Here is a 27,544-nt window from a genome sequence, read left to right on the forward strand (position 1 = left end):
TGTCTAACAATTTAATTAGTCTAAAATATTAATTTCAGGATGTTGTTGATGTAAATATGTGATTAAATGTTAAACAAAAAAGCATTCTTGCTCTGCCCTTTGCTAGAGACTGCTCTAAAGGCCAGTTTGAAGTTGATTATATGTTTCTTTTATTATAGTGTTGTAACAGAAGATTATACCTGCGGGGGGATTTACTGTACACTTAGCTAAAAACAGCAATAGAAATATATCAGTGCACACACCACAGAGTAAAGCTGCAGTCAATCATTTTACAGTGTTTCATGTAATCTGCGCTTTTCTTGTTTATATAGATTTTTTTTTTTTTTTACTTGACATCGGTCTTTGATGCAGTGTGTTCCCCCAAGCAACTGAAGCATCCTGGGTAAACTGAACCTGGTCTGGGAGGAAGTGCTGTCCTAACGACAAACTTGAGGAATAAATATGCCCCTTCCCTTGTCTTTCTGTAACCCACAAGCTCCGCAGCTTAGCACAGACTCAAATATGACATAAGCACATAAGTGCACTTAAAAAAAAAATGCCTTTGCCAATACTTCCAACATTGATTACTCTCAGCTAGATGGACCTGAATCTACAGAAGAGAGACAATACCAATGGGCATAGTTTTACAGAGTAGCATCACACCAGCTGGGTTGTTGGTATAAAGGAGAACATATTCATATTCAGAAAGCAGAAACAAGTAAAACTTGTGATGGAGGTAAATTATATGTAAAATCTGTTAAATTTACCTCAGAAAATTGCCCACAGAAGTTCTACTCCACTGTCCATAGTTTAGTTGATAATATGGGTGAATAAATTGGAGCAGGACTGCACCATATGGGAGAAAAGAAAACAAAGAAGCAAAAAACTGACATTGTAATTATAGATATAGATATAGATATGTAGAGTTTTGCGATATGGGCTGCACAGTGGATTGATGATTAGCACTGTTACCTTGCAGCTAGATGATCCTCGGTTCGCGTCCCACCCTCGACCTGGGATCTTTCTGCATGGAATTTGCAGGTTCTCCCTGTGTATGGGTGGATTTACTCTGGGTATTCAAGCTTCTTCCCACAGTCGAAAACATGCTAATTGTTTGTACATGCAAATTGTCTGTAGGTGTGAAAAAAGACAACTTCATAAATAAACCATGAGTGTAACATACAAACTGCATGGTGCAATCTCTACTCAAAGTACTGCATTCTACCTACTACCCGTTGCACCAGTTCAAGGAAGCAGCTTTCACCATGTTAACTACATTCTCTGTTATACAGACATGATGTCTCTCATCGAGACCCTATGCAGTGAAAACTTGTCTCATTGCTGCTGTGATGTTCTCAGTTGTATGATCATCCAGGAAAAATTCCATTTGCATCTCTGACTTTTGATGTTGTACTAAAGGGGACAATGAGACTTATGCTGAGCTCTGTTGTCTGGCTGAAGCACAAGTCTGCTGTAGCTGCATAATATTCCACTTGTGACAACTCTGTTTCCAATTCTGTCTTGCAATTTTCATACAATGAAATGAGAACTGTAGACCCATGATGGTATTACATCACTGACCTCCTGTCAAGCAACTGTATCATGTTCTTAAAATTCTCTTTGGTAAAAGTGTTAATTGGTATCATGTCTTTTGTGAGTTAAAAAATTATCGCATCAGTGATTTCCCTCTGCTGTGTTGAACCGCTGTCATGTGGTGTAACACTGGCAAAGCCATCTAAAATAGTTTTTGCTTTGGATGGCATCAAGATCTGACTTGGATAATTAAATTAACATCACAACGCTCTGTATGACGAGTCGTGAATTAGTTGTTTTGCTTTGTATGGTAGCAACAATTTCAAGACACTTCCAACAAAGTATCCATTTTTGGTGAAAAACATCCTTTCTGTCACTGAAATATATTCATGCAACTGAAGGTGCATTTCTTTTTGCACCCAGATCTTCTTTTTGTGTGTGTTTTTCTCCTGTGCCCCACTTCTTTTGCTTTGCACATGAGGTGCTGGCATAACAACAAACTCATGGTTCTGTAAAATCTTAAATCAGAGTAAAGTACACTACCATTCAAAATTTGGGTTCACTTACAAATGTCCTAATTTTTGAAAGAAAATCAGTTTTCCTTGACATTTAGCATTGAATCATCACAAATGCAGTCTAGACATTGTTAATGTGATAAATTACTATTTTAGCTGGAAATGGATGGGATATCTGCACAGAGGTACAGAAGCCAATGTCCAGCAACCATCACTTCTGTGTTCTAATGGTACATTGTGTTAGCTAATCGTGTTCAAAGGCTAATTGATGATTTGAAAACCCTGGTGCAATTGTGTTAGCACATGAATAAGAGTGTACGATTTCATGGAAATGTGAAATTGTCTAAGTGACCCCAAATATTTAAACGGTAGTTATTGACCTCTCTTGTAAATAGGTTGTGTTGTCATATGTGCAAACATACACAGAGCAAAGATTAAATAAATATATAATCTGCAGCATTGCTGTGTCAGTGCTGATACAAACTGTCCCGAAGCCTTTAATGTGTAAGAAGCACTTTAATGCTGTAGGCACCCGGGTTGCACCTACTTTTAACTTACAGCTTCTGGCAATGTAAACTTTAAGATGCATCATTTTTTTCAATCTTAGAGAATGTGCTGTTTGTGTGTGTGTGTGTGTGTGTGTGTGTGTGTGTGTGTGTGTGTGTGTGTGTGTGTGTGTGTGTGTGTGTGTGTGTGTGTGTGTGTGTGTGTGTGTGTGTGTGTGTGTGTGTGTGTGTACTCCAGTTTCAGCAAAGCACAAGTACCTAGGGAGATAAGAGATTTTTAAAATTGGTACAGCTGGGAAAAACATTAATTTTCTTTCCATTTGTTTGTTTATTTTAACCGCTGCATTATTCCCTGTACTGTTTTTCTCTCTCTCTCTCCCTCTCTCTCTTTTGTGTCTCAGCAGTTTTCTAAATATCTAGGGGATTTAGACAACTGGAAAGAAACAGGGTGAAAGTGAAAAGAGGGGATGCAATCGTATATATCCCCTAATGTCTCATTTAAAATGAAAACAGACAGACGGTACAAAACGATCTGGATTAGAGCTTTCTCCTCTCTCCTTCCCTGACTTTCATCTCGCTAATAAGCTGTGAATCTCATCTTGTCTTCAGAGGTTTCTCCTTTCCCTTTCATATTAACATTAGGGGTGGGGGATGCAACAGTGATTGAGATGCAGACCTTGACTTTACCAGTAATTGCATTGAGGGGGAACATTTTGTTGATCAGCATCTAATAGACTTTATTAAAACTGCTTTATAGAGACAAAAGATGAGGACATTATTAAGTGACTTTGTAAGAGAACTTTGGAGATGACAAGAGGAACGGCTTCCTCTTGAATTTCTAAATTCAAGCATTCTTGAATTTTGAAATAATTTTCAGGGACAGACTAAAGGCTCATCACCACTAGTATTTCCTAAAGTCATAGAAATAGAGATTAGCTGTATAAAATAACAGTGTTATGCTAAACAGCTTTTTTTAAATTGGTCATTGCCTATATATTGTGCAGGGGACCTTATAAATGATACATTTGTGTACGTCAATCTCTGCGCGATGCTAGATTTTAATCATTTGCATAGATTTTATTTAAAACAGTGGGAGGTCTTTAGACCACAAGCTCACTTTTTTGTTTGTTTGTTTGTATATGTTTGTTTTTTCAATTTAAAAGCACTGTTCATCTCAACTCAAAAGAGCTCAATATTTCTGAGGCAGGTATGATATTTTCAAGTATCAAAAAGTTGCTTTTGCACATCGAAAAAAAAAAGGAAATAAAGACCTTGCACTGACCCACTGTGAATTCGGGGATTCTGATTTTGTGTCCTCAGCATTTAAGGTCAATTTGTTGTTCTGTGTGTAGCTTTGAAATATCTTACTTTTACATTTTAAGAGATTTCTCGTGTGAAGATGCTGTTCTCACACATCAGGAATGGGAATCACCTTTGTAAGAATATAGGCTGCCTGCTGTTAAGGACTCATAAGAATCTGATTAAAGACTTGCTATCTGATTCTGTTCTACCAACTAAAGCAGGCTGATGCTATCAATTTCACTTAAGGGTGACAGATTATTGTACTGACAGAAACAGGCAACACTGAACAAGATGGGGACTTCCAGTCTACAAGGGATCAAGCTTCCCTCACCTTTATTTTCACTGCAGTTCCTAAAAGACTTACTTTACTCTGCTTTGTCAGTAACTAAGATTCATTTGTAAAACTGTCATTCTTGTTTCACCTCATTCTTTTTTCGATCTACAGGTGGAAATGCAAAACTGCGCTACCAGATCACATCAGGAAACATGGGAGGGGTGTTTGATGTGGAACCAGAGGTGGGGACTATCTTTATTGCCCAGCCTCTGGACTATGAAAAGAACAAAAGGTAGGAGCACACTCAGGTAGAGAAACCTTTCAGACAAAAGGTAAATGCTTGCTAAATGATTTTACCTCACATATATAGTGTAATGCCTCCGCTCAGCCAGGGGTGCTATGTTTTTGAGCTATTATGAATATGTATATATTGAGGAGGTTTTGAAGGAGTTTGAACAGTTTGGAAGAAACATCCACTTTAGATTCAAGGATGCACAGATTACATTTTAGTGGTCAATTCACAAAGCACATTTCTGTCGAAAGTCATAAATTCCAATGCTAAGTAGGAAAGAATTTCACACAAATATTTAAAGAGAGTGCCATTTTACCATCAAAAGATCAATGGTCAACTTCACTGTTAGATTATAATGTAACACTTTTCTGGCCATTTGTCAACTCTGTAGAGAATGTGATTTAGGTACTGCACACATTTAGGTACTGCATTGATGACACCAATCTTGAATGGTATGTTTTGTGATTATTTAGAACATCTGAGCTGCTGAGTTTAAGATATGAATGAAGCATCCATGTTCCAGAATGTGTAGCTTCCATAATCTCGAAGTAAAGACATTATTTTTCTCACTCGAGATTATTCAATGGAATCATACTTGCCACACACATAGATTTCTTCAATTTTGTTTGAAAAAAATACACTTTAAATTAAATTACTTCAACGTTTTCACTATATATGGGAAAAGCCCCTCACTTATGTAGCACTTTTTTAATCTTAGTGTTTCTCAGTTGCAGTCATGCAGTGTATATGAATGGTGAAAAACTGCTATGCCCACTGAAAGCAACTTGGGGATCAGTGTCTTTCCCAAGTACACTTCAAAACATTGGCCGGAGATCTTTTACATATTGTAATTAGTAGTCAACCCGCTCCTCCACCACCTGAGTCATGGTCGCACCTTATATGTTGTATAAGACTGGCTTCACATAGATGTAAACTGCAACTTAAAAAACAGCCTTTTTTAGATGTACAACTGTAATGTGCAAATTCAGTGTTTGTTTGTTTTTTCGGTGTGTGTGTGCGTGTTTTCTTATTCTTTTACACGCATGATGTAGCTTTAACTAATACTTTGGATCAATGCTGTTGCTCATTCTACTGAAAATTTGCTTAGGTACAAGCTTCATGTCCTGGCTTCAGATGGAAAATGGGAAGATTACACAACAGTGACCGTGAACGTGGTTAACAAGAATGACGAGGCTCCGGTGTTTACCGTTAATGAGTACTACGGCAGTGTAACGGAGGAGCTGGATGGTTCACCAGTGTTTGTATTACAGGTACAGTCTAATCTCTTTATTTAGCTGCATGATAGAGCTTATAATTATTTGTGAACATGTTTACTTGCATATTTTCTGTGTAATTACATGCAGTTGACCTTTCAATGAAGCAAATTTTGACATTATTTGCAGGCTAAGAAACCAAACAGTATTACGAAGGATAAAGTCTGATCTTGCTTTTTTCACAATTGTGCAACTAGAAAACATGTTTCCCTGCAATATGAGATCTGTTTTTCTTCTTTAATTTCATGTGTTTTACTGGCCACTGTATTTTTATGTTGAGAAATTGTCTTAGAAATGGTAATGTAACATTTTAAATATTTAAATTTGTATCTGTTTTATTATTACTTTGATTTTTAACCCTTTTTAAAATTCTATTCCCAAAAGCATTCATACACTCAGTAATGAATGTTACTGTGTTTATTTGCCAGCACAGCAAACAAACAATTCTTATTATTGCCAGCAAACTTTGTTCATGTCTCCAATGGGATTTTGGATCACTTTTTCTTTGAGGTTGGAAGACCATCACTCAGGTCTTCAATTCAGTAAAATGAGGTTTAGATTTTGGCTGTGTGTTTCAAATCCTAGTATTGTTTAGAAGATCCACTGCCGAGAAACACTTTGCCTTAGGCAACAGACTGCCTGATGTTTTCCTCCACAGTCTTAATGTAGTCCTCTTTTCTCATGATGCCAATTACTTTTGCAAGGTTGCCTTGTACATTGGCTGATAAACATGCCAAAAGCACTACATTCCAACCACCATGCTTTGACCTTGGGGATAAATGCTTCTTCTTTATGTTGCCAAATGAAAACATGTCCCTGTCTCCAAACAACTTTGAAACAATGACCTAAAGCTTCTCTGTCCAGCTGAGCTTTTGCGAAGCCTTGGTGAGCTTTTGTGTGTGAGATGCAGCAACCCCCTTGGTTGGCATCCATGGAGATCAGCCTAATGTAATGTCTGCTGGAGATTCTGCCTTGAGATGCTGTATCCAGAATTGCTCAAATTTATTAGAAAGGCCTTAGTGCAAAAAGTCAAGAAGAACCCGAGGCTCACTGCAACCATGCCTGTCAGTGTGGGAGTTGTCTTTGGTTTCCTATTTTGGTTTTGAGATATTTCACAGTGTGGAATTCTTTGTGAGTTTTGATTATTCTTTGCTCTGTGGTTACTAGCACTTGAAAATACTTAAAGATGACTTCTAAAACCCCTCTATGACCTAATGTTTTACTTTGGCATTGAGGATGACAAGAGGGAGCGGAAAGGACAGGCAAGGCAGGAGAGGTCGAAAAGATAGGTCTTTGCTGGATATACTGGAGATTTAGTAACTGCACAGAGCAGTTGTGGAGCGCTTCCAGTCAAGATATCCCTCCAAGTCAGCAGCATTTCAATAATTGAATAGTGTAAAAACTGACTGCACACTTATTACCCTCTCTAAATCGATGTGCTTTTCACGTTTTAGGTAACAGCATCTGACCCAGATAAGGATGCTGACCAGGAGGCCCTTCGTTACTCTCTCCATGGCCAGGGTGCTGAGAGTGAATTTATTATTGATGAGGTCACAGGCAAGATATATGCCCAAAGGACCCTGGACCGTGAGGAGCGCGCTGTTTGGCGTTTTGTTGTTCTGGCTACAGATGAGGGCGGTGAAGGTCTGACAGGCTTCACAGATGTCATTATCAATGTGTGGGACATCAATGACAATGCACCCATCTTCACCTGTGCTCCCAGCTGCCATGGTGATGTTGCCGAAAACTCTGTAGTAGGGACATCTGTGATGGAGATGACAGCAACTGACCTGGATGATTCAGCTGTGGGGCAGAACGCTGTGCTCTCTTACAGGATTGTGGGCAGCTTAGATGCCACTAACACTGAGTTGGGAGGAGTGCCTACCTTCTCAGAAATGTTCACGATTAACCCCACTACAGGGACCATCACTGTAGGCATGGGTGGTCTGGACAGAGAACAAGTTGAGTCCTACCTCTTGGTGGTGGAGGCTAGAGATGGGGGAGGAATGACAGGAACTGGAACTGCTACCATTCAGATCAAGGATGTGAATGACCATGCTCCAAGATTCACTGATCACTCCTGCATGGCAAGGATCTCTGAGAATGCAGAGACCAACGCAGAGGTGGGTGAGTAGGGGCATCCCTGCTGACGCAGCACCCCTTGATTTAAAAAGTGCTGTCCAACTTATTTTAAATGTCATTTGCGCATGGAAACATTGCGTTTGGATTTTGATGTACTTTACCATCGTGTATCTGCTAATAAATACAATTCATAACGACAAAAACCTGGATGCACTACTGTTCAAAAATTTGAGGTCACCCAAGCAATTTCATTTTTCCATGAAAACTAACACTTTTATGTGCTAACATGACTGCACCAGGGTTTTCTAATCATCAGTTAGCCTTTCAGCATGATTAGCTAACGCCATGTACCATTAGAACACAGGAATGACGGTTGCTGGAAATGAGCCTCTGTAGCCCTATGTAGATATTCTATTAAAAATCAACCGTTTCCAGCTAGAATAGTCATTTATCACATTACCGATGTCTAGACTGTATTTCTGATTAATTTAAAGTTATCTTCATTTTTTTTTAAAAAGTCTTTCACAAATAAGGACATTTCTAATTGACCCCAAATGTTTGGATGACAGTGTACATGGAGGTTACAGGCAAGATCTATGCCTGTGACCTCCATACCTTCTACCAACATTATTGTGTAAATGTGACCACATTTAATTATTCTTGAATTCAGTCCTATTATTCATTTGACCTAAGGTGAATGTCACCTTTTCTATAAAAAACTGCTGGATGTTCTATCCTCACAACCCTGAATCCGCATTGACACTCTCTTGGATATTGTTATATTTTTCTTTTCTTCATTATAAAGGGATAGCCTTCTCTCCACAGGACACTTTAACCATGGCTTAGTTTGAATTAATATTCAGACATTTAAATTCATCTCTTGCACAAGCCAAAGTTAGTTCTTTGTTATCTTAAGTAGAACTAATTTGCTGTTAATTCACATTGCTGTTAATTTCATCTTGTTTCACTAAAACAACATACTGAGATACTGTGACAGATATTTTTGCTACCTTATTACTCAGATATACAATAGGGTTAAGATTAGGTGTCAGTAATTGTCACTGGGGGAATATGACTTAACTTTGAGTTACGTCTTGATTGGGTGACGAACTTTAGAGCCCGACAGACACAGTTTTCATCCAAATTTGCATCTTTTTTCCTCAGTTGAATTGCATGAAATACTCATTGCAGTAAGATGTAGCACAAATCCAATGAAACTGCATGACTTGATCTTTCCATTGATGCTTGTTGTTGTGATGGCGAGAAAAATAGTTTTGAATTAACATTCAAATTCATAATTCAGCATACAGGTCCACATTCCATCTCCAATTTTATTTTCTCTTGTTTGAATTACTTATGACTTTGTCATTCCATAGATATGGAACACGTCAGTAGAAACAGCTGAACTGGTGGGTTGGAATGTACTTGTCAAAAGTACATACCAGAGTAGTCACGTTGTAAAGTCAGATCTCACTTCTACAAAGAAATATGTTTACTAATTTCTTTGACTATTTTCATGTGTGCTTCTCAGTTAAACAAGTCATTAAGTCCATATTATTTTACAGTATACCACATAGCAAAATAGAAAACATGCACTTTTCCAATGATACTAATTGTCTCTCTAAGCAACACAACATTTAATAGTTACAGCAAATCTGTGCATTTTGTCCAGCATATGGCTGACATTACATATGCTGTTGTATGAAAAATAAACACAAAATAAATTATTTCTCGTTTTTTCATAGAAGATAATTCAGAAGTTGTGGTTGAAAGATGTGTGCAGGTCACATGTGCACAAGTAAACTATTGTACAATCATGGAAAAAGTTATGAGACCACCCTTGTTTTCTTCAATTTCTTGTTCTTTTTATTGCCTGGTGCCACTAAAGGTATATTACCTGAAGAATACAATTAACACTACCAAAATGCAGCTGATTCCATAATACTTTATGCCTATTTGACATTCTTACGCTTAATTGTATCCTCAGGGTATATACGACGCTATTTCATGTCAGAAGCAGCGTTGCATATGCAAAGGCCTAGAGTGGTTTCCTGCTTACATTCAAAGTATCACATGTATCATCTCAGAAGTTGCCAGCTCTCACATAATGCTGAAAACAAAAGAATTATGTGAAGCCACAAAGGCAGCCATCTTGGCACTGCTGGAAATTGGCATGAGTGAGAGACAGGTAGGAAAAAACTGAAGATCTACAAGACAGCTGGTCATTATACCAAGAAAAAACAAGCCCAACATGGTACTACCAATTTGTTAGTTGGTCGCAGAAGGAAACATCTTTCTACCCCATGCAAAGACCGTGCACTCATCCATTCCTGCCTGTGTCAGGAATCATAATCAGAACTCCAGGGACCTTAAAAATGACTAGGCACTGTCAAGAAATGTGACTTGTTAGGCAAGGACAGATGGACTTCTTGAAACTGATCTGAAGTCACACAGGGCATGGAAGAAGCCCTTCATCAACAAAAGGCAGAGGAAAGCCCGATTACTCTTTGTTAGGGATCACAAGAATTGGACTGATGATGATTGGGCTAAGGTTCTCTTCAGTGATGAATCCAATTTTCAGTTGACGCCCACTCCAGCCAACTTCCTGTTTAGGAGGAAGCCCATTATTATAACACTTTAATTTATTTTTTTTAAATTTATTTCCACATTATGTTGTATCCCATCACTCAAGAAGCCAATATTTCAAATGAGAGCAAGCCTCTACATTTTAGTTACATGATGTGATTTCTTGTTCTAAGGTCCTGGAGCTCGCTGCAGAGGACAAAGACACTGGAGAAAATGCCCAGCTGACCTTTAGCGTTGTGGCTGGAGACCAAGAGCAGAAGTTCTACATGGTCAGTCACAAGCAGGAGCAGAGAGGGACCTTGAGGCTCAAGAAACGTCTGGACTATGAACGACACAACGAGCAGAGGTTCAACCTCACACTGAAGGTATATGGAGGGCAATCCAATGACAAAACCTTGCACTATTGAAGATTACTTTAATTCAGCATCTGTATCACATCTCTCTCTTTCTAATTCATGGAATTTAATTTCACTTTTGTGGAGGGAACCTTTAATCAAGGGTATGCAGCATGTGTGAATGGGATGTGAAGAAATATAGCCGGAGCCAAGAATGACAGAAGTCAGAGGATGAATAGTGCTGTGGTGTCTGAGTTTGAGTTACTTAAAATACAAAATGAATTTTAGTAGGTATCAAAATGTTTCATAGATTAACATACAGAAAGTTCCTGGAATGTTTTGTGCATTGTCAAAATTGATGGAAAAAGGGAAAAGTTCTGATCAAAACTGAGTTTTCTCTTGGTACTCACGAATCTCTTAAACTAACCTGTCAGCCATTTCGTCAAAACTAAGACAAAGAATCTCAGGATAAAGAGAATGTTATGAAGACAGTGAAGCAAGAGGTGAAATATGTCAGGTACAGATAAGAACTTTAAAGCGCCACATGGGAAGTTTTTTTGTACTGTTGGCAGTGAGAGGAAGTTGTCAGAAAATTGTGTTGCAAATATTTTTGATTACAGGGCTGATGATGACTGCTTAAGTGGGTTGTATTTGAATACCTGATAGAATTTTCCAATCTTTCCTGGACTACAATCACAGTAAATGTGGAGTTCCTTGGAAACATTGCTGTCCAGCTTAGCCATATTCTGACCTATACAGTTTGAGTGACACAAAGTATGTCACTACATTTCAATCTTTTCTGTGCTGCACATGTATTATACGTATATGAGACTGTATGTGGTTCCTCTTTCAGGTTGAAGACCTGGACTTCTCCAGTCTTCTGCACTGTGTGGTGGAAGTGGAGGATTATAATGATCATGCTCCTGTCTTTATCCCACACTTCTTGTCGCTCGCTCCACTACCTGAGGACCTCTCTGTGGGAACCAGTGTGGCCCATTTGGTAGCCAGTGACTCTGATTCAGGCCAGAACCGAGAAATCACCTATAGCCTATCAGAGGACTCTGACCCTGAAGGTCTGTTTACTATTGACCAGTCCGGTGTACTCTCAGTGGCTCGACCTCTGGACCGTGAGAGGATACCCCAGCACCACTTGGTTGTCATAGCAACTGATCATGGGGTTCCACCTCTAATAGGCAGTGCGACTGTTCAGCTGCCTTTATTGGATGTTAATGACAATGGACCAGAGTTTGAGGCAGCATACGCCCCGATAGTCTTTGAGAATGTGGCTGGACCACAGGTAAGTTCATTTGGATTGGATTTTTTGTAACGTGTCATACTAATTCATGCTATTACTTTGAAAAGGGAATAAATTAGCAGGGATAAAAAAGATGATACGTTATTGTGGCTGTAGATGACAAAATCCACATTCCCTTGTCCTTTCCCTCTTTGTTTAGGTAGTAAGGTTGAACCAAACATCAACCCTCCTCCGAGCTGTGGACCAGGACTCTCCAGAGAATGGCCCACCTTTTCACTTCACCGTCCCCTCTGAGTATCGCCACAGTAATGATTTCTACCTTCAGGACAACCTAAATGGCACAGCGACACTGACAGCTCTGAGGACATTTGACCGCGAGCGGCAGAAAGAGTTTCTCATCCCTATTATAATGAGTGACAGTGGTCGTCCAGCCAAGACGGTGACCAGCACCTTGACTGTGACCATCGGTGACCAAAATGATCATGCGCATGTGGCAGGGGAGAAGAAAATTTTCATCAATAGTCACAGAGGTAAGAAAGTCGTCTCCATCATTTGGTTGTTGTTTCACATATATACAAAAAACAAAGTTAAACTCTGGATTATATAGACACATCTGACCAATGGGAAAAAAATGCTTTTATCTGTGTTTTCAAGCACATTTTGAACTTTGCCCTTATCATATTCTCATTGTAGACAAAACTGATGCTCTCAACCAGTTAATTTCCAATTGGTGTGCAGTAATTAAACACATTGAAACACTCCATTTTTTTGTGTTTTTCATCGGTGCTTCAACCCACCTATTGTCACTACAATATGATTGTCTGCTTGATCTGTGTTTAGTCAGAATGACGCCCACAGTGCTTTTGTGAGGGCTACAAAGACAAGTCATTGCTCAATATGACGTGCAGTTAATCACAGTTATAATAAAAACCTATTGCATGCATGGCTTCCAAACAGCCTCATACAAGGGTATCCAAACTCAGACTGACAGGGAATCTCAGATTTGAGTTGCAAAAAGTATGCACATAATTGTGTCAGGTTTATAAAAGATCCAGAACATGCTGTTTTATTAATTAAGTCAGGTCAACTCTACAAGGAGATGAAGTATTTGCATCTCTTCTTGTCCAACACTAAAAGCCTTGCTTGCTTTCTGTTGATAGTGGTACATTTGTTTTTTTTCCAAATACTTTCACTTAAATTGCCATAAATATAGCATGATATTGTCAGTTTTTGCCATTAAAAACAATAAGTTCCAACAGTTTGTGCCACTGGTGTCCTGCTTTTCCTCAAAGTTGTCCGGTAAAGGGAAATAACAGTATAAAATCCAACATATCAAGTTTGGCCTTTAAATCTTGAAGGGTACCTTCTAATTCCTGCATGGTTTAGAGTGTGAGTTATTAAGAGGAGAGAAAGCTTTGACAATAACAGTTTTTTCTGCTTGATTATAATCATTGTGTGTTCAAAAAGCATTTCTTGTTATGCATTTCTTTCTGATGCCAAGTATCTGCAGTGTTGTGTGTTGGTTCTACTGAAAGGAAATGGTGAATAAAACCTGAGGAAGGTACACTCAGGGCTTTCATTTTCTATCTGCTTTCTTCATTTCTAGTGCATTTTGTGTGTTGGTCATGTTGTGTTGAGCTTTTCAAGAATCTTTACCTTTTCAGGTTTTTATTATACTTCACATTTGGACGTGGCAAGACACATTGTAACACATGAATTAAAAGCCAATGCAGAGCAGTATCTCAAATCTCCCTAACATATCCTATGCTTCTATATCAATCTGACATATACCAATATAAAAGCTAAGGTTATTTAAAATGTAAATAAATAAACTGAAGCATTTTCTTTTTTTTAGGCCGTATGCCAACTACTGTACTTGGGAAGGTCTATTCTCCTGACCCTGATGATTGGGACAACAAGACATATGTCTTTGAAGGACATGTACCAAGGTAACATAAAGGCAAATGTATTCATGGGTTGGCAGGTTCTAATTAGAATGTGTCACAAAGTATGTAAAAAGAGTATCAGTGATGGTTGGACATGTTCTCATTTCAAATGATGTCTGAAGCTTTACATAGACTTTTCAAAGATCATGTGTGTCATGGAAGTGTTGAGTTTCCAGTGACTCAAATAACTAAATTTTTTTGTGATGAAATCATTGAAACACACACAAAAAACAATGAACTGTTTTTTTTTTCCCCTATAGATTTATTATAGGTCTTCTGAACCAATGACAAAATCTGCTGAGTAAATAATATACACACAGAAACCTCAATTTCCAGTTTTGGTGATGAAGAAAGTCAGACTTCTTTGAGCCAATTTAAATAGGGCCCATTAGATGCGCTCATTAGACTCAGCCACAAAAACTGCAGTGGGAAAGTATGGGGACCTCAGCAAAGATTTGAAAAAGGTGCAATGGTGCAAACAGTAGTTTATGAGTGTAAAATGCATGGTATGGTTTTGTCAATGCCACGATCAGGAAGACTATATTTTCAGAAGACCTATAATAAATCTAACAAAGGACCAAAATAAAAAGTGACTGCTTTCTCTCTTTTATTGTGACAGAAATGAGTGTGTTTCAATTATTCCATTACAGAAAATTAAGTGTTATAGGAATCAATGGAAGCTCAAGATGACCATGATATAAATGGTCTTTACAAGTGTATGTAAGCTTTTATTCTCATCAGCATGTGTGTGTATATATTTGAATGCAAGCTGTGCATCCGTCCATCCATCCATCCATCCATCCATCCATCCATCCATCCATCCATCCATCACTTAGCTATAGTTGCATATCCTGTGGAGGACTGCAGCTGAGAAGGAGCCAATCCCAGCTGAGTTTGGGGCGAGAGGCGGGATACACCTTAGGCAAGTCACCAGCTCATTGCAGGGCTAATACAAAGAGACAGACAAGCATGCGCACTTACACCTATGTCCATTTTCGAAATAGTGATTAACATAGTATGCATGTTTTTAGACTGTGAGAGGAAAGAAAAGACCAAAGCACTCAGAGGGACGAACATGCAAATTAGACATAAAGGTACTGTCAGCCCACACGTTCCATGCCAAGGACCTTCTGCTAATCACTGTGCCAATAGTGAAAAGGTGAAAGAACAAATATTCCCTTGTCAAACAGGTCCTTCAATATCATTGTTCCTGCTCTTACCTAGTTTTAGCACACAATTTACTTCTGGTGTATTTTCAATTATTTATTGTGCCTTAATATTGGTGACAGGGACTCATGTTAGACATCTCACTGATCTGTTCCAGCACAGGATTTCTAATTGGTCTATCCCCTTCTGTCTGAGTTACGAAAAAGTCAATACTGAAAAGGGTTCCACCAGCTTTTTCTCCACTAACTAAGCAAAAAGAAAGTTATATGGCGTTTTGATTTCAATAGCTGACTAAGGGATGAGGCACAATGGCACCAACCTATTCTTGGGGATCCCAGCTCATGTAATTAATGTGAAGCAATATTCTAGATAAATTATCTAACACATATGCACCCCGTCAGCTTTAAAGTGTTTATTTTTCCTACATAATTACAGTTTTGACCAGTTGAGATCATTACTTTCAATTTTTTTGGATAAGAAGTCGCAGATTCAGGGTCAATATATTTTCTGTGTCTGGGGTGATCATAATTACATCAGTCCAAGTAGGAGTCATTCAAGGAACCAACATATCTTAAGTCACTGGGCTCTATGACAGCAGTAAAATATTATCCATGTTTAAAAGAAACTAATGCTCCTTTTGCCCCAAAGCTATGATTCGAATACTGACGTGAACCCTGATGGTTGATGCTGGAGCTTCCAGTGCGAGAGCACACATCAGAGTAGAGATGTGGTAGCCCTTTCTGTTTGGGTGTAAAAGTGGACAGACACCCTCAGTACAACTTTATCCATTTATGACATGAACTACAAATCACAAACTGGCTTAAGAATTTGCAGAGACTCCCACCGAACTCTACAGAATGTTTTCTGTGCATCCAGAGAGAAAGCCACTAGCAGTTCAGTGCTGTTTCTTCTTTGCTTTGTAAAATGTAACAACCTATTATCTACTGGACCTTGATGGATCCCACCTGATCTGATCTGGATAACATACTATGTTTTATTTGTTTGCACTCATGAAGGCTCATGATCAAGGTTGTCCTGAAGCCATTACTGGCCTAACATTTTCAATTCCCTAAAGTCTTTATTGCTTAATGATGGATGATGGACCAGTGCTGCTTGGAATGATCTGCTGAACATTATGTTAGACAAACCTGATGTAGACCATTGCATTACACTTAGTTTTCATGCCACGAGCAATGTTGCGTTTCCCATTAAATCTTGCTGCATATTGTCTACATTATTTGTTTTGTTGTTGTGAATGATTTAAACATTTCAATAATGCAAAGCAGCAAAACCCCTAAGTGAAATGTCCGTCCTCTCACAATTTTTTCCCTATTATCTGATAATGCTCCTCAGACTGATCCTTAAATTTCTAATTCCTTTTTCCCCTTGTTCTTCCTTTTTTTGTTAATGTATTCTCTATTTTGTAACTATTAAATAAGGTTGTTATGGTCTTCTTATGAAAATGTTCTCCTTGAGACTTCCCGTTGCCAAAACTGACAATGAGCTGATACATTTTTCACTTCCACACACTTAAACACACATGCACAGACTGAAAATCCACATTCAGTGATACTCCAGCACCCCATGACACTGTAGTCTTTATCTTTCAAGCTGTGCTGAACTCAAAATGACAGAATTTTTTTCCTTTCTCTCTGAAAGTCAAAGTTCAGCCTTTATAAAGGACGGGATGTATTAACATTACATCCCAGCTCTCATCTCCCGGTGTTTCAGACCTAAGTTGAGTTCAGCATAACAGTGGGTGATCTCACTATCTTATATCGAGGACCATCTTATTCTGACACATGCTTTTCAGAGGAATTATACAGATCATTAGGAGCACTGCAGGTAAGAATTTTTTGGTCTTGATTTCTATTTGCAGAGATCTTATTGACATAGAAAGGTCTTTGTTTGCAGAAAATTAAGACTGTGATGTGGTAGGAAAGACTACCAGTTAGAAAGACTTCCATAAGGAGGATCAGGCATAGCTCACCAACAGAACTTTGGGCCCAGTGTGGGGTCTTTATTTATAGACTTAGGCTTTGTTTTCACTTGTCAATTTATGTTCCCACTCAATATTTGCTTAAGTTTAGGCACCAAAGCTATATAATAAAGATCTGGAAAATGACATGGTTTGGGATAAAATTTTACCCTTTCACAACATTTTTCAAGTTTCTCCACTTTCAGGGTTACTAAGGTGACTAATCATGTCCCATCCAATGTGATTGTTTGGTTGAAAAGGAGCAAAAGCAAAGTAAAAGAAATGGCAAAAAAAGTTGCTTTGAAACAAATTATTGATGCATCACAAACAAATGTATTGCACAGAAAATTTTATTTCCTCCAAATTAATGAGAAAATCGAGTTCAGTTGTCTAGAAACATGTTTTTGAGTGCCTGTTTATCGAATTAGATTTCAGAAATTTGAGAGTTAGAAAGCATGGGGGGTTTCACTAGATATGTAAAATTGTCTTTCATTGATGTGAAGCCTGGAATTAAGTGTTAGACCCAAGATAAGATGTACACACCACTGCATGTGCTGTACATGAGTTAATGCAGCCCTTGTCTTCACAAGTGGTTTATTATTTGATTTGCCAAGGTTCTGCCTTGGATTTCCTTTCTAATTAAACTTGAATGAGCTCATTTACTGTACAAGGGGAGCATGGCGACAAGGACCAAGTAAAATTGCTTATTTTGCCTATTAGACAGTCTCTTTTTTCCCCTTGCCTCCCTCTTCCTAATGCCTTGCCTCGGCTCACTTTCTATTACTGAAGGCAATTGATTAGCAGAGACCAGAGTAAACACTAAAGCACAGATAAAACATACAGCTGAGCTAGATGAAACATTATTTGTATTAGTCTATTTTCATCTTGGACAGTTGGATCAGGTAAACAGGCAACTGGATGGGAAAAAGTGTTTACCCTTGTATGCATATTGAACCTCCATATCACATGATCAGAGACACAACTGTATTGTACTAGTATGCATAATAAATAAAACTGGTTGGAACAATGGGGCTGCATAGTGGATCAGTGGTTAGCATTTTCATCTTGCACCTAGGAGATCCCCAGTTTGTATCCTGGCCTGGACCTAGGATCTTTCTGCATGGAGTTTGCATGTTCTCCCTGTGCATGCATGGATTTTCTACAGGTTCTCTGACTTCCTCCAACAGTTCAAAAATATGCTAAGGCCAACTGGTGATTCCAACTCCATAGGTGTGAATGTGAATGTACTTATTTGTTTCTCTGTGTAGGCCTGTGATAGACTGCTGATCTGTCCAGAGTGTCCTCTGCCTTCACTCTAAGTCAACTGGATATACTCCAGCCTCTCCGTGACCCTAATGAGGATTAAGCGGTGTATAGATAATGGATGAATGGATGGGTTACAACAATATTTTTTGTTCTCTAAAGGATAGATATATGTGTATGTAAAGGAGTGCCCATTGTACCTTGGAATCTGGTCTTTCTGTGTGGAGTTTGCATGTTCTCTCTGGGTTCTCTGGCTTCCTCCCATAGCCCAAAGACATGCTGAGGTTAACTTGTCCATAGGTGCGAATGCAAGTGTGCTTGGTTTTCCGTCTCTGTCTGGCCCTGTGATACACTGGCGACCTGGAATTATGATGAAGGCAGGGGAGGATGTGCGGAAGAGTGAGTGAGGTTGGCCGGATTAGATACCTGTGACCTGGCAGGCTGAGCGAATGGCAAGCTGAGACTGGCAGAGTAAAGAGCTCGTTGAGTGGTGCAGCGTTGAATTGGAGGGATTGCCAGTTAGCTAGTGAGTCTTGATCAACACAGGTTGACACTAATTAACTGTTGAGGAGTGGATGAGAAGGTAGAGTAGATATACTGCAGGGCTTGATTGGTGGATAGATGTCAGGTTTGCATACTGATTGCAGATCAGGAGATGACTGGAGCTCCATGCCAAGGCACAAACAATCACAAAGAAAAGATAAACACAAGGGAAGAGGAAACACACAAGAAACACAACTTTTGTTTTTGCATTTTTATTTAAAGAGCCCATTTTTTCTTTTTTTGAGTTTATTTAAATAACATTTTTGTATTCATGTAAAATGTCAACAAGTTATGAAGTCCAGTTAGTGTCAAAGGGAGTTATGATCTTCTTGTACTTCACATCATTCCATAAGCCACTTTTTCCATCCTACACTCCTGAACATATTGTGATTGTTATTATGATTATCATTATATTGTTGTTTATTGTTGCTTATTGTTGCTCTACTGTATGATGTATGCTGCTGTAACATGGGAAATTTCCCCGGACACGGGGAGTGATAAAGGATTATCTTATAACAGTAGATATTTCTAATATCTTGCCTGAAATGTCCCCATTTGAAGCAAACACACTTCTTTTGTTATGTTACTTATCTGCATCACCACGTAACACATTTGCACATTTTCAGCCTAGCAGCTACTTTGGCATGGTCTTAAACATAGAATGAGCAGCATCCTTGCAGTCATTGCCGTTGTATCTTTACTAAAGACGCTTTCGCTAGAGCTACAATGATCTGCCTTTCAACAGATGAAACCGATGATACCTCACTTTCCCAGGAACAGTTGACCAGTCAGAGCAGGCTGGGCTTTTTAAGGAGGAAGCATTTAAAGAGACAGCAGCTAAAACAGAAGGTTTTGAGACAAAGGACAAAAGTTGCAGTAATGTACAGTATGAAAGAAATGTTTTCTTGCTTGTTTGATTTTAAGAATAGCGCAGGTAAACATGCTCTCTTGGACTCTAAATAAACCTGCACGCAAACAAAATATACAAACTTTAAGCCAGCGTTAAGGCTATCATCTTGCTTTTAGGGACTTATCAGGTTGGCATTTGGTTAAACATTTGACAGTGTATAGATTGGTAAGTGTGACAGGTGAAACATCTTCTTCCATGTAGAGGGGCAAGGTTGTATGAATTAGTACAAAGTCATCTAAATGTATTTTTTTAAACTGATGTGGGTGTTTGTTTGCTTGTTCTTTCCCTCAGTTACTTCATTCTGAACAAGCGAACAGGTTTTCTGATCATCAAGGAAAATGCCCCACCTGGCCCCTACCAGTTCCAGGTCCGTGTGTCAGATGGAATTTGGCCGGATGCTGTCTCTACTGTGACTGTACATGTGAGGGAGCTGCGAGATGATGCCATCTACAACTCAGGGTCCCTTCGTCTGGCAGGTAAGATTGACTCTCTCTCAGTCTCAAAATAATCTCTGTTATGAATAGTTAATCAGAATAAGAATGATTTATTGTCAAATGGGTTTACACACGAGGAATTTAACTTGGTGTATTGGTGCAAAAAATAACAGTAGAACTGTAACATATACATTAAAAATACTGACAGTTGTAGTTACAAAATTGATTATTATCTTGTTAAAGAAAAATGTAGAAAAGAACTCTAAATATGCAAAAGTAGAATAATGATCATATTTAAAAGCTATGCGTAATTGTAACACATAGAGTTAATGTCTATGGTAGGAGGAGAGGGGCAGTGTCACTGGGGGTGTCTGGCCTTGTGAAAAAGGCTCACTGCTATAAGCTATTCTTGTGTCGTGAAGTTCTGGTCCTGATGGGCTGCAACCTCCTGCCAGAGGAGAGGGGCTCAAACAGTTTATTTCACGGGTGGGAGGGGTCGGCCACAGTCTTCCCAGCTAGCTTTAATGTCCTGGAGGTGAACAGGTCCTGGAGGGATGAGAGATTACAGTTTTACACCCTTACAGGTGAGCAGATGATACCCTGATTCCCTGTTCCTGGCAATAGCAGCAGCATACCAGATGGCAATGGACAAGGTGAGGATGGACTGAGTTATGAAGGTGTAGATGTGAACCATCATTGTCTATGGCAGGTTGAATTTCATCATCTGCTGCAGGAAGTACTTCCTCTGCTGAACCTTACTGATGAGAGAGCTGCCACTTCAGGTCCTGGGTGATGATGATGCCCAGGAACCAGCAGTGCTCCAGGAACTTGACAGACTGTTGACTGGAGGTACAGCTGTTGGTGTACAAGGATAAGAGCAGCAGAGAAAGGATGCAGCTTTGTGGTCATCGTCAGCTGACGGTTCGGGAGTCTGAAACATGTTTTCCCAGCTTCACCTGCTGCTCCTGTCAGACAGGAAGTCAGTGACCCACCTGCAGATAGAGTCAGGCACATGCTGCTGAGTGAGTTTGTCCTGCAGCAGAGTTTAGAGGATTGTATTAAAAGCAGAACTGAAATCCACAAAAAGGACCCTGGTGTCTGTTCATGCAGAGTCCAGATGCTGGGGTATTAGAGCTATGTTGGCTGCATCATCTACAGACCTGTTGGCTCTGAAGGTGAACTGCACTGTGTCCAGGAGATGTCTGTGATGGATTTGATATGGGATTACATAAGGCTCTCAAATTACTTTATCACCCAAAGGTCAGTGTGGTGAGTTTGTAGTTGTTCTGTCAAGTGATCCTTGGCTTCATTGGGACAGGAATGATGGTGGAGGTCTTAAAGCAGGCTAGTACATGCCAAGTCTTCAATACAATATTGAAAATATCCATGAACATTGAAGACAGTTGGTCAGTGCATTGCTTCAAGGTGGATGGAGACATAAAATCCAGCCTGGCAACTTTGCAAGGGTTCTGTCACTAGAACACTCTGTTAATGTCTATTTCCAGGATGGTGATCCAAGTCTCTGCAGTGGTGGAGGAGGATGAGGTTTGAGTTTATGGTTGCTGATGGTTGAAGTCATTGGGGATGGGTTCAGGACTGTCCTATTGCCTTTTAAAGTGACAGAAGAACTCGTTCATGTTTTTTGTGCAGGTCGTTAATGAAGTGGACAGCTTTTGGTTTATAGTTGGTGATCTGTTTGAGCCCTTTCCATCCAGAAGCAGAGTCACTGGCTGAAAAATGGTGTTGAAGCTTCTCAGAATACTGTCAGTGTCCCTCACAGCCTTGCTAAACCTGTACTTTAGTTCGTTACACCTGTCTCCATTTCCAATCCTAAACGCCTCCTCCAATCTGAACTGTCCGAGTTTAGCTGTGAAGCATGGTTTGTCATTGTTGTAACTCATCCTGGTGCGCAATGGTACACAGCAGTCCTCACAGAAGCTAATATAGAATGTTACACCCTCTGTGTATTTATTCAGACTTTTGAAAGCAGTCCACATCCCTATCTGTACAGTCTCAGCACACCTGTTGATCATCCGCAGCCCCATTATTCCACTGTTTTTATGTCCTCACAACAGATTTAGAGAGTTTTAATTTCTGTCTGTATATGAGATTCAGATGGACCATGACGTGGTCTGAGTGTCCAAGTGCAGCGAAGGGGGCGGCATGTTGGTCCTGCACTCTGTAGTGTGACAGTGATCCAAAATGTTCTCTCTAGTGGGGCATTTAATAAAGTGTCTGTATTTAGAGAGCTTGTGGGTGAGGTTACCTTTGTTGAAGTCACTGAGGACAATAAGGTGCCCAGGTATGTCTGCTCCACACACAGTATCTAGTCGGCGGGTATGCACTGTTCCTCCTGAATGTTTGCCTTTGGTGGAATGTAAACACCAATGAGAATTTTTCATTCATTCATTCATTTGTTCATTCGTTCATTTGTTCATTCATTCAATCAATCAATCAACCTTTATGTAAGTCTCAAAGAATCACTGGGCATTTACAATCATTTACAGTGATGTTGAGAGTACAGTGAACAGGATAAAAATACAGTGTTCAATGAGACAACAAAGAAAAGAACACTGTTAAAACAATCACATTCATAATCAATATAGTGAATGGTCATGCATATGAACTGGTCAACTGACATGGCTGTGTCAAGTTTTAATGTTTTTCAAGATGTTCCAACTATGGGCAGCTGTGTAGGCACATGGGACTTCAAGTCTTAGCCAACTGCTTGAAATTGAATAGTTGTTTTAGGGTAAATTTAACAAGTTATGTATTGTGGCATTTTGCCAATCAATGTTTTATAGATAAACAGAAACTAATGCCCATCTTGCCCTAGTGTTAGAGGTGGCCAGCCAACTTCTTTTATACAATAAGCAGTGATGAGTGGAATAGTTGTCACAGATAATGAATCTGAGGGCTGAGTGATAAACTGAATCTAAATCTTTCAGAGTGAAAGTAGAGGCATTTCTGCCAATGATATCTCCATAATCTATGACAGACAAGAAGACTGCTTTGATTCTTTTCTGTCTGCAAAATTTAGGAAAAGTTTCTATAAAAAATATTCAATTTCCTGCTGTAGCTTGCAGAATAACGTTTTGTTGTGAAATTTAAATATGAGTTTTTGGTCCAGATAGATTCCTAGATATTTATATCTGGAGTCTCTCTCAATGTTCTGCCCGGTCAGAGTCATGATGTTTGTACCTTCAGGGAATTCCCTGATTCTTGAGAAAAGCATATATTTAGTCTTTTTTTGCATTGATGAAAAGTTTTTGTAACTGGAATAGTGCATTTTGCAATTGCTCAAAATCTTGTTGCAGACATTGAATGGCTGATTGTGCTGTGTCAGGAAAGCAGTACAGAACTGTGTTATCTGTCTGTAGATGGAAAGAACAATGTATTATTGTGGATGAGATATTATTGATGTAAATTGTGATGCAAACTCTTTGCTGTATATTTTATTGCTTTACTCTCCCTCTTGCTTAACCAACCAATCTGGTATTAGATGGTCATAGAGTGAAAAGTTTGTTCTTAAATCCAAACTAGATTTTCCTTAACCTCCCGAAGTAATTTTGGTGCCTGAACTCAACCAAGCTTCAAACATACACTTGTTGATGTGAAAATGTCAACCAAAATGTGTTATTTTCCTAATCCTTCTAGGCCTAACCTAAGATGAACCCTAATCTCTTGGGCGACAGTCTTGGGCTAAGTTATGTCTTCACCATTTCCCTCCTATCTCTGTAAGCAAGCTTTTTTCAAACTCAAAGCCTTTTCTATAGCATTGTGGGTGACAAAGTATGTTTGCTTTAAAACTAACATTCTTGTAAAACACACATGAGAATACAGTTCAGTTGTAGCAGCATGGAATTTTGTAGAGACCGACTTGCTTATTGACAGAATACAAATGTATTTGTAATGCACAATATGACAGGTTTTGTAAAGTACAAATTATTTCTGTCACTTGTACTTTCACTGGTACCTTGCTTTCTGCCTTGAGCAAATTCATTGAAGGCAAGGCAACGTGTGATTAATTCTGTAACTGACAATGAAGTTATTAGTCTGAACATTGCATAGACGCTTAAGAAGTATGTTGGAGTCCTCTAAAGAACTAAAATCACTGATAATTTGTGAAAAACTGCCTTTGACTTATAACTTATAGTTTAGTTTTAGTGTTTCATTTGCTTAGTTGTATCAATTTTGCTTTCACATTCATATGAAGTTACTTGATCTCTTTAGTTATACCCTTCCAAGCACAGTGTAACCAACCAGCTCACAGTTGCTACTAACATCACTTATTTTCATTCTGCCTGCCATCTCTCTGATCAATGGCCTTTAACATTTACACTATTGTAGCAACAAGTAGACCTATAACAATATCAATTTAGGATAATGTCTGCTGATAATAGAGTACTGGAAAATGTGGTTATTATTTGCAGACTTGTCTCCAGTCATAGAAAATTAATGAGTGCTGATTACTGTTTGCCCTAGTTGCTTGCAGTGACTGTTACACACTATGTTAACGGTGTTTTTTAGCAAAATTACACCCTAATTATTAATTCCTCTTCCCTGACTCATGGGATCTCAGTTGTTGTCGGGGCACGCAGGGAAAAGCCTGTTTCCATTTCTTATGCTAGCAAAATAATTAGTCTGCGTTTTGCTCAGCTAGCACATTCTCCCGACATGTTCTGCAGCATCCATCATTACCTGATGTACAGTACATAGGCTGTCTCCTCGGAATTAAATTTGCTTTAGAGAAATGGGACATGGCTGAAGGATTTTTATGATTTCAGAGATATTGAAATAGAAGCAGACTGAGAGGCCAGCGGATGCTCTACAAAGACGAGATGAGAGCAGAGAGAGAGGAAGCGGGGAAGGAAAGGGTGGAAGTGAGAGTCAAGCCTCATATGAGTAGATAAAAGGATTTTCTTCTCATTTTAAAAGGGGACTGAGGTAAATTAATGTGCACCAAACCCACAGACGACGTGGTGGATAACAGCTGGCACACAAATTTTAATATTTGTGTGGGGGGAAATTAATTCATGTGCAAAATGTGGACTAGGAAATGTGTGTTTCATATAAATAATGGAAATCAAAATGAGAAAAAAATGCTACGTTAATTTGCTTTCAGTTTTCTTACTTCTTGCTATGAAAACTTGCATTTATTCTTCCATTTGATTTAGATTATTCAGGTTAGGTTTGTCAACAACTGTTACCTTTTTACCTGTGGTAGTCATTTCCTCGAGGATTTTTTTAAGTGGCTCCGCTGTCATCAGTGGGCTGTTAACTGCTAAGTGTATTGATTTAATAGGTCTTGGTTGTAACAGAGGGACTTAAATTGAGAGCCAGAGAGCAGGCGTGTCAGACACTGCTGTGAATACACTGTCAAAATCACTCAAACCCTTTTAACCTGCAGTTCAGCATTCAGCAAACTTACAAAAAATGTTGCGTCTGCGGTTTCAAAACAAAATTTAATATCAAGGATTAATGACTCTCAGATCATCCTGAGGTGCAGGCAAGCTACTAAAACAGAGGTGTGTGTGTGTGTGTGTGTGTGTGTGTGTGTGTGTGTGTGTGTGTGTGTGTGTGTGTGTGTGTGTGTGTGAGTGAGAGGAGGATATGTAACAGTAGCCATTTCCAGGATTTTATTTTTCCATGTGGGGCTTTGGAGTAAACACTCTCATTGATTCTCAGTCTTGGGGATTATGAAAATATTCTACTTATAGCATTACTTACACCCTCCTTGACATTCTAAATCCCATTTCAAGAACAAATGTGGAATGCAATAAGGACGCACAAAGAAAGCACTAGTTAAATCTGCCTTGCTGAGATTAAGCCTGCCTCTCACTCTCCCTCTCTCTTTCTCTATATTGATGGAAAGGTAAATAAAAAAATGTAGTCAAAAATGTCCTTGAGATGTCCACATAACAATAGCTGAGAGTGAAATGCTCTTGGGAAAGCAAATAGAAGCACAAGTACATACACTGCATACGGCAGACTGACACAGTTTACATGGTGAGGATTTTCTAATCCCTTCCTGTAAAGACATTGTCCTTTCACAGAAGATGCAGTGCTGAAATGCTACGAGAGTAATTCTTTATCTCTCTTTTCACATCCATCTGCCCTCCAGGGTACATGCTTTGTGGAATCAATATGGAGAAACTTGGAAAAATATATTAGTTGGGGACTGTAAGTGAGATACCTGGGACTTCCCTCACCTCCCTTACTAATTTAACACGAGTCATCACTAACCCTGGATCCCTTCAGGCACGGGACTATGATGTTGCATTTCTGACACATTTTTGTTCCATTATCCGGATGTACCCCACCAGGGGCATTTCAGTAGCACAACGATTTGTCCCTGTGATTCTTTTGATTTGCTGATGAGGTCATTTTTCCTTATTTTTTTGTGCTTCTACTGTTTGTAAGACAACTATGGAGTTGAATCATTTCTTTCTTTCTGGATGCCACTTGTTATGATGGCGATGCACTAATGTGACATACAATCAGGAGACTTCACAATGTGTTTTAATTAGGAAAACTGATGCTGCTTTATGCCGTTTCTGTGTTTGACCACATGCTGGCTTGATCTGCTGTGTGTCATCAAAAATAGGCCAGGTGTGTGTTTTTAGGAGAACAGATCAGAGAGGTGCTTCTAGGTGTTTCTGAAAGGTGTTGCGGCCCATCTGGTGAAATTACAGGCATTGTCTAGAGTGGTAATGCAGCAGCCTCTGGTGTGTCTCAAGGGTTATACTGCCCCTGTGGCTGTTGGTTTATGAGCCCAGCATGTTCCATAAAAAGAACTATTAAAATGCAACTATGAATAGCACATTTTTCGTTTCTTTTTCTCTGTCTGCTCGATAAACCAGATACAAATAATGGAGAAAGGTGTTAAGATGCCATACTGTAAACAACTCTAATAAGAAAAGTGCCACATTGACTTTCAGTGTTGGATTATGACTGAAAGCAGTTATTTCCCTTACAAATCAGAGGGGCTAGAGAAGCTTCTAGAAGTTTCAAACAATAAACTTGATGATACTGTAATATCAGCTCAACTCAGGATTGAAGAACATGCATGGACATCCACAAACTGGATGCATGGAGTTTGAAAGATTTCAGTATTTATCAAGCGGGAAGATTCAATAGTGGTAAAAACAATGATAACAAGGTGCATTACAGGAAATGTAGGATCTAGGCTTTTTGGAGTTTCCTCTGATGAAATACACTGCCTGTCCAAAAAATCAAATAAAATAAATAAAATTGCCACCTAGATTTACCTAAGCAAATTAGTAAAAGCATTCCATTGGATGGATAACTACTGTAATGATAATTATGTTTCAGCTGGAAACAACTTATTTAACCCTACCTGATGCAGT

General features: G+C 39.1%; 1 protein-coding gene across 1 annotated transcript in view; it reads left to right on the forward strand.

The window, feature by feature from the left end:
- The window catches only part of si:ch211-186j3.6 (neural-cadherin), a 416,158-nt gene that overhangs the window by 220,827 nt on the left and 167,787 nt on the right, over positions 1–27,544 (forward strand). The window contains exons 17-24 of the mRNA XM_051944931.1: positions 4,281–4,401; positions 5,510–5,672; positions 7,130–7,798; positions 10,517–10,708; positions 11,532–11,975; positions 12,133–12,463; positions 13,789–13,882; positions 20,032–20,216. Of these exons, the coding sequence (XP_051800891.1) occupies positions 4,281–4,401; positions 5,510–5,672; positions 7,130–7,798; positions 10,517–10,708; positions 11,532–11,975; positions 12,133–12,463; positions 13,789–13,882; positions 20,032–20,216 (2,199 nt within the window). The remainder of the gene's footprint in view (positions 1–4,280; positions 4,402–5,509; positions 5,673–7,129; positions 7,799–10,516; positions 10,709–11,531; positions 11,976–12,132; positions 12,464–13,788; positions 13,883–20,031; positions 20,217–27,544) is intronic.

Source organism: Acanthochromis polyacanthus, chromosome 2 (genome assembly GCF_021347895.1).
Source record: "Acanthochromis polyacanthus isolate Apoly-LR-REF ecotype Palm Island chromosome 2, KAUST_Apoly_ChrSc, whole genome shotgun sequence".
Classification (NCBI taxonomy): domain Eukaryota; kingdom Metazoa; phylum Chordata; class Actinopteri; family Pomacentridae; genus Acanthochromis; species Acanthochromis polyacanthus.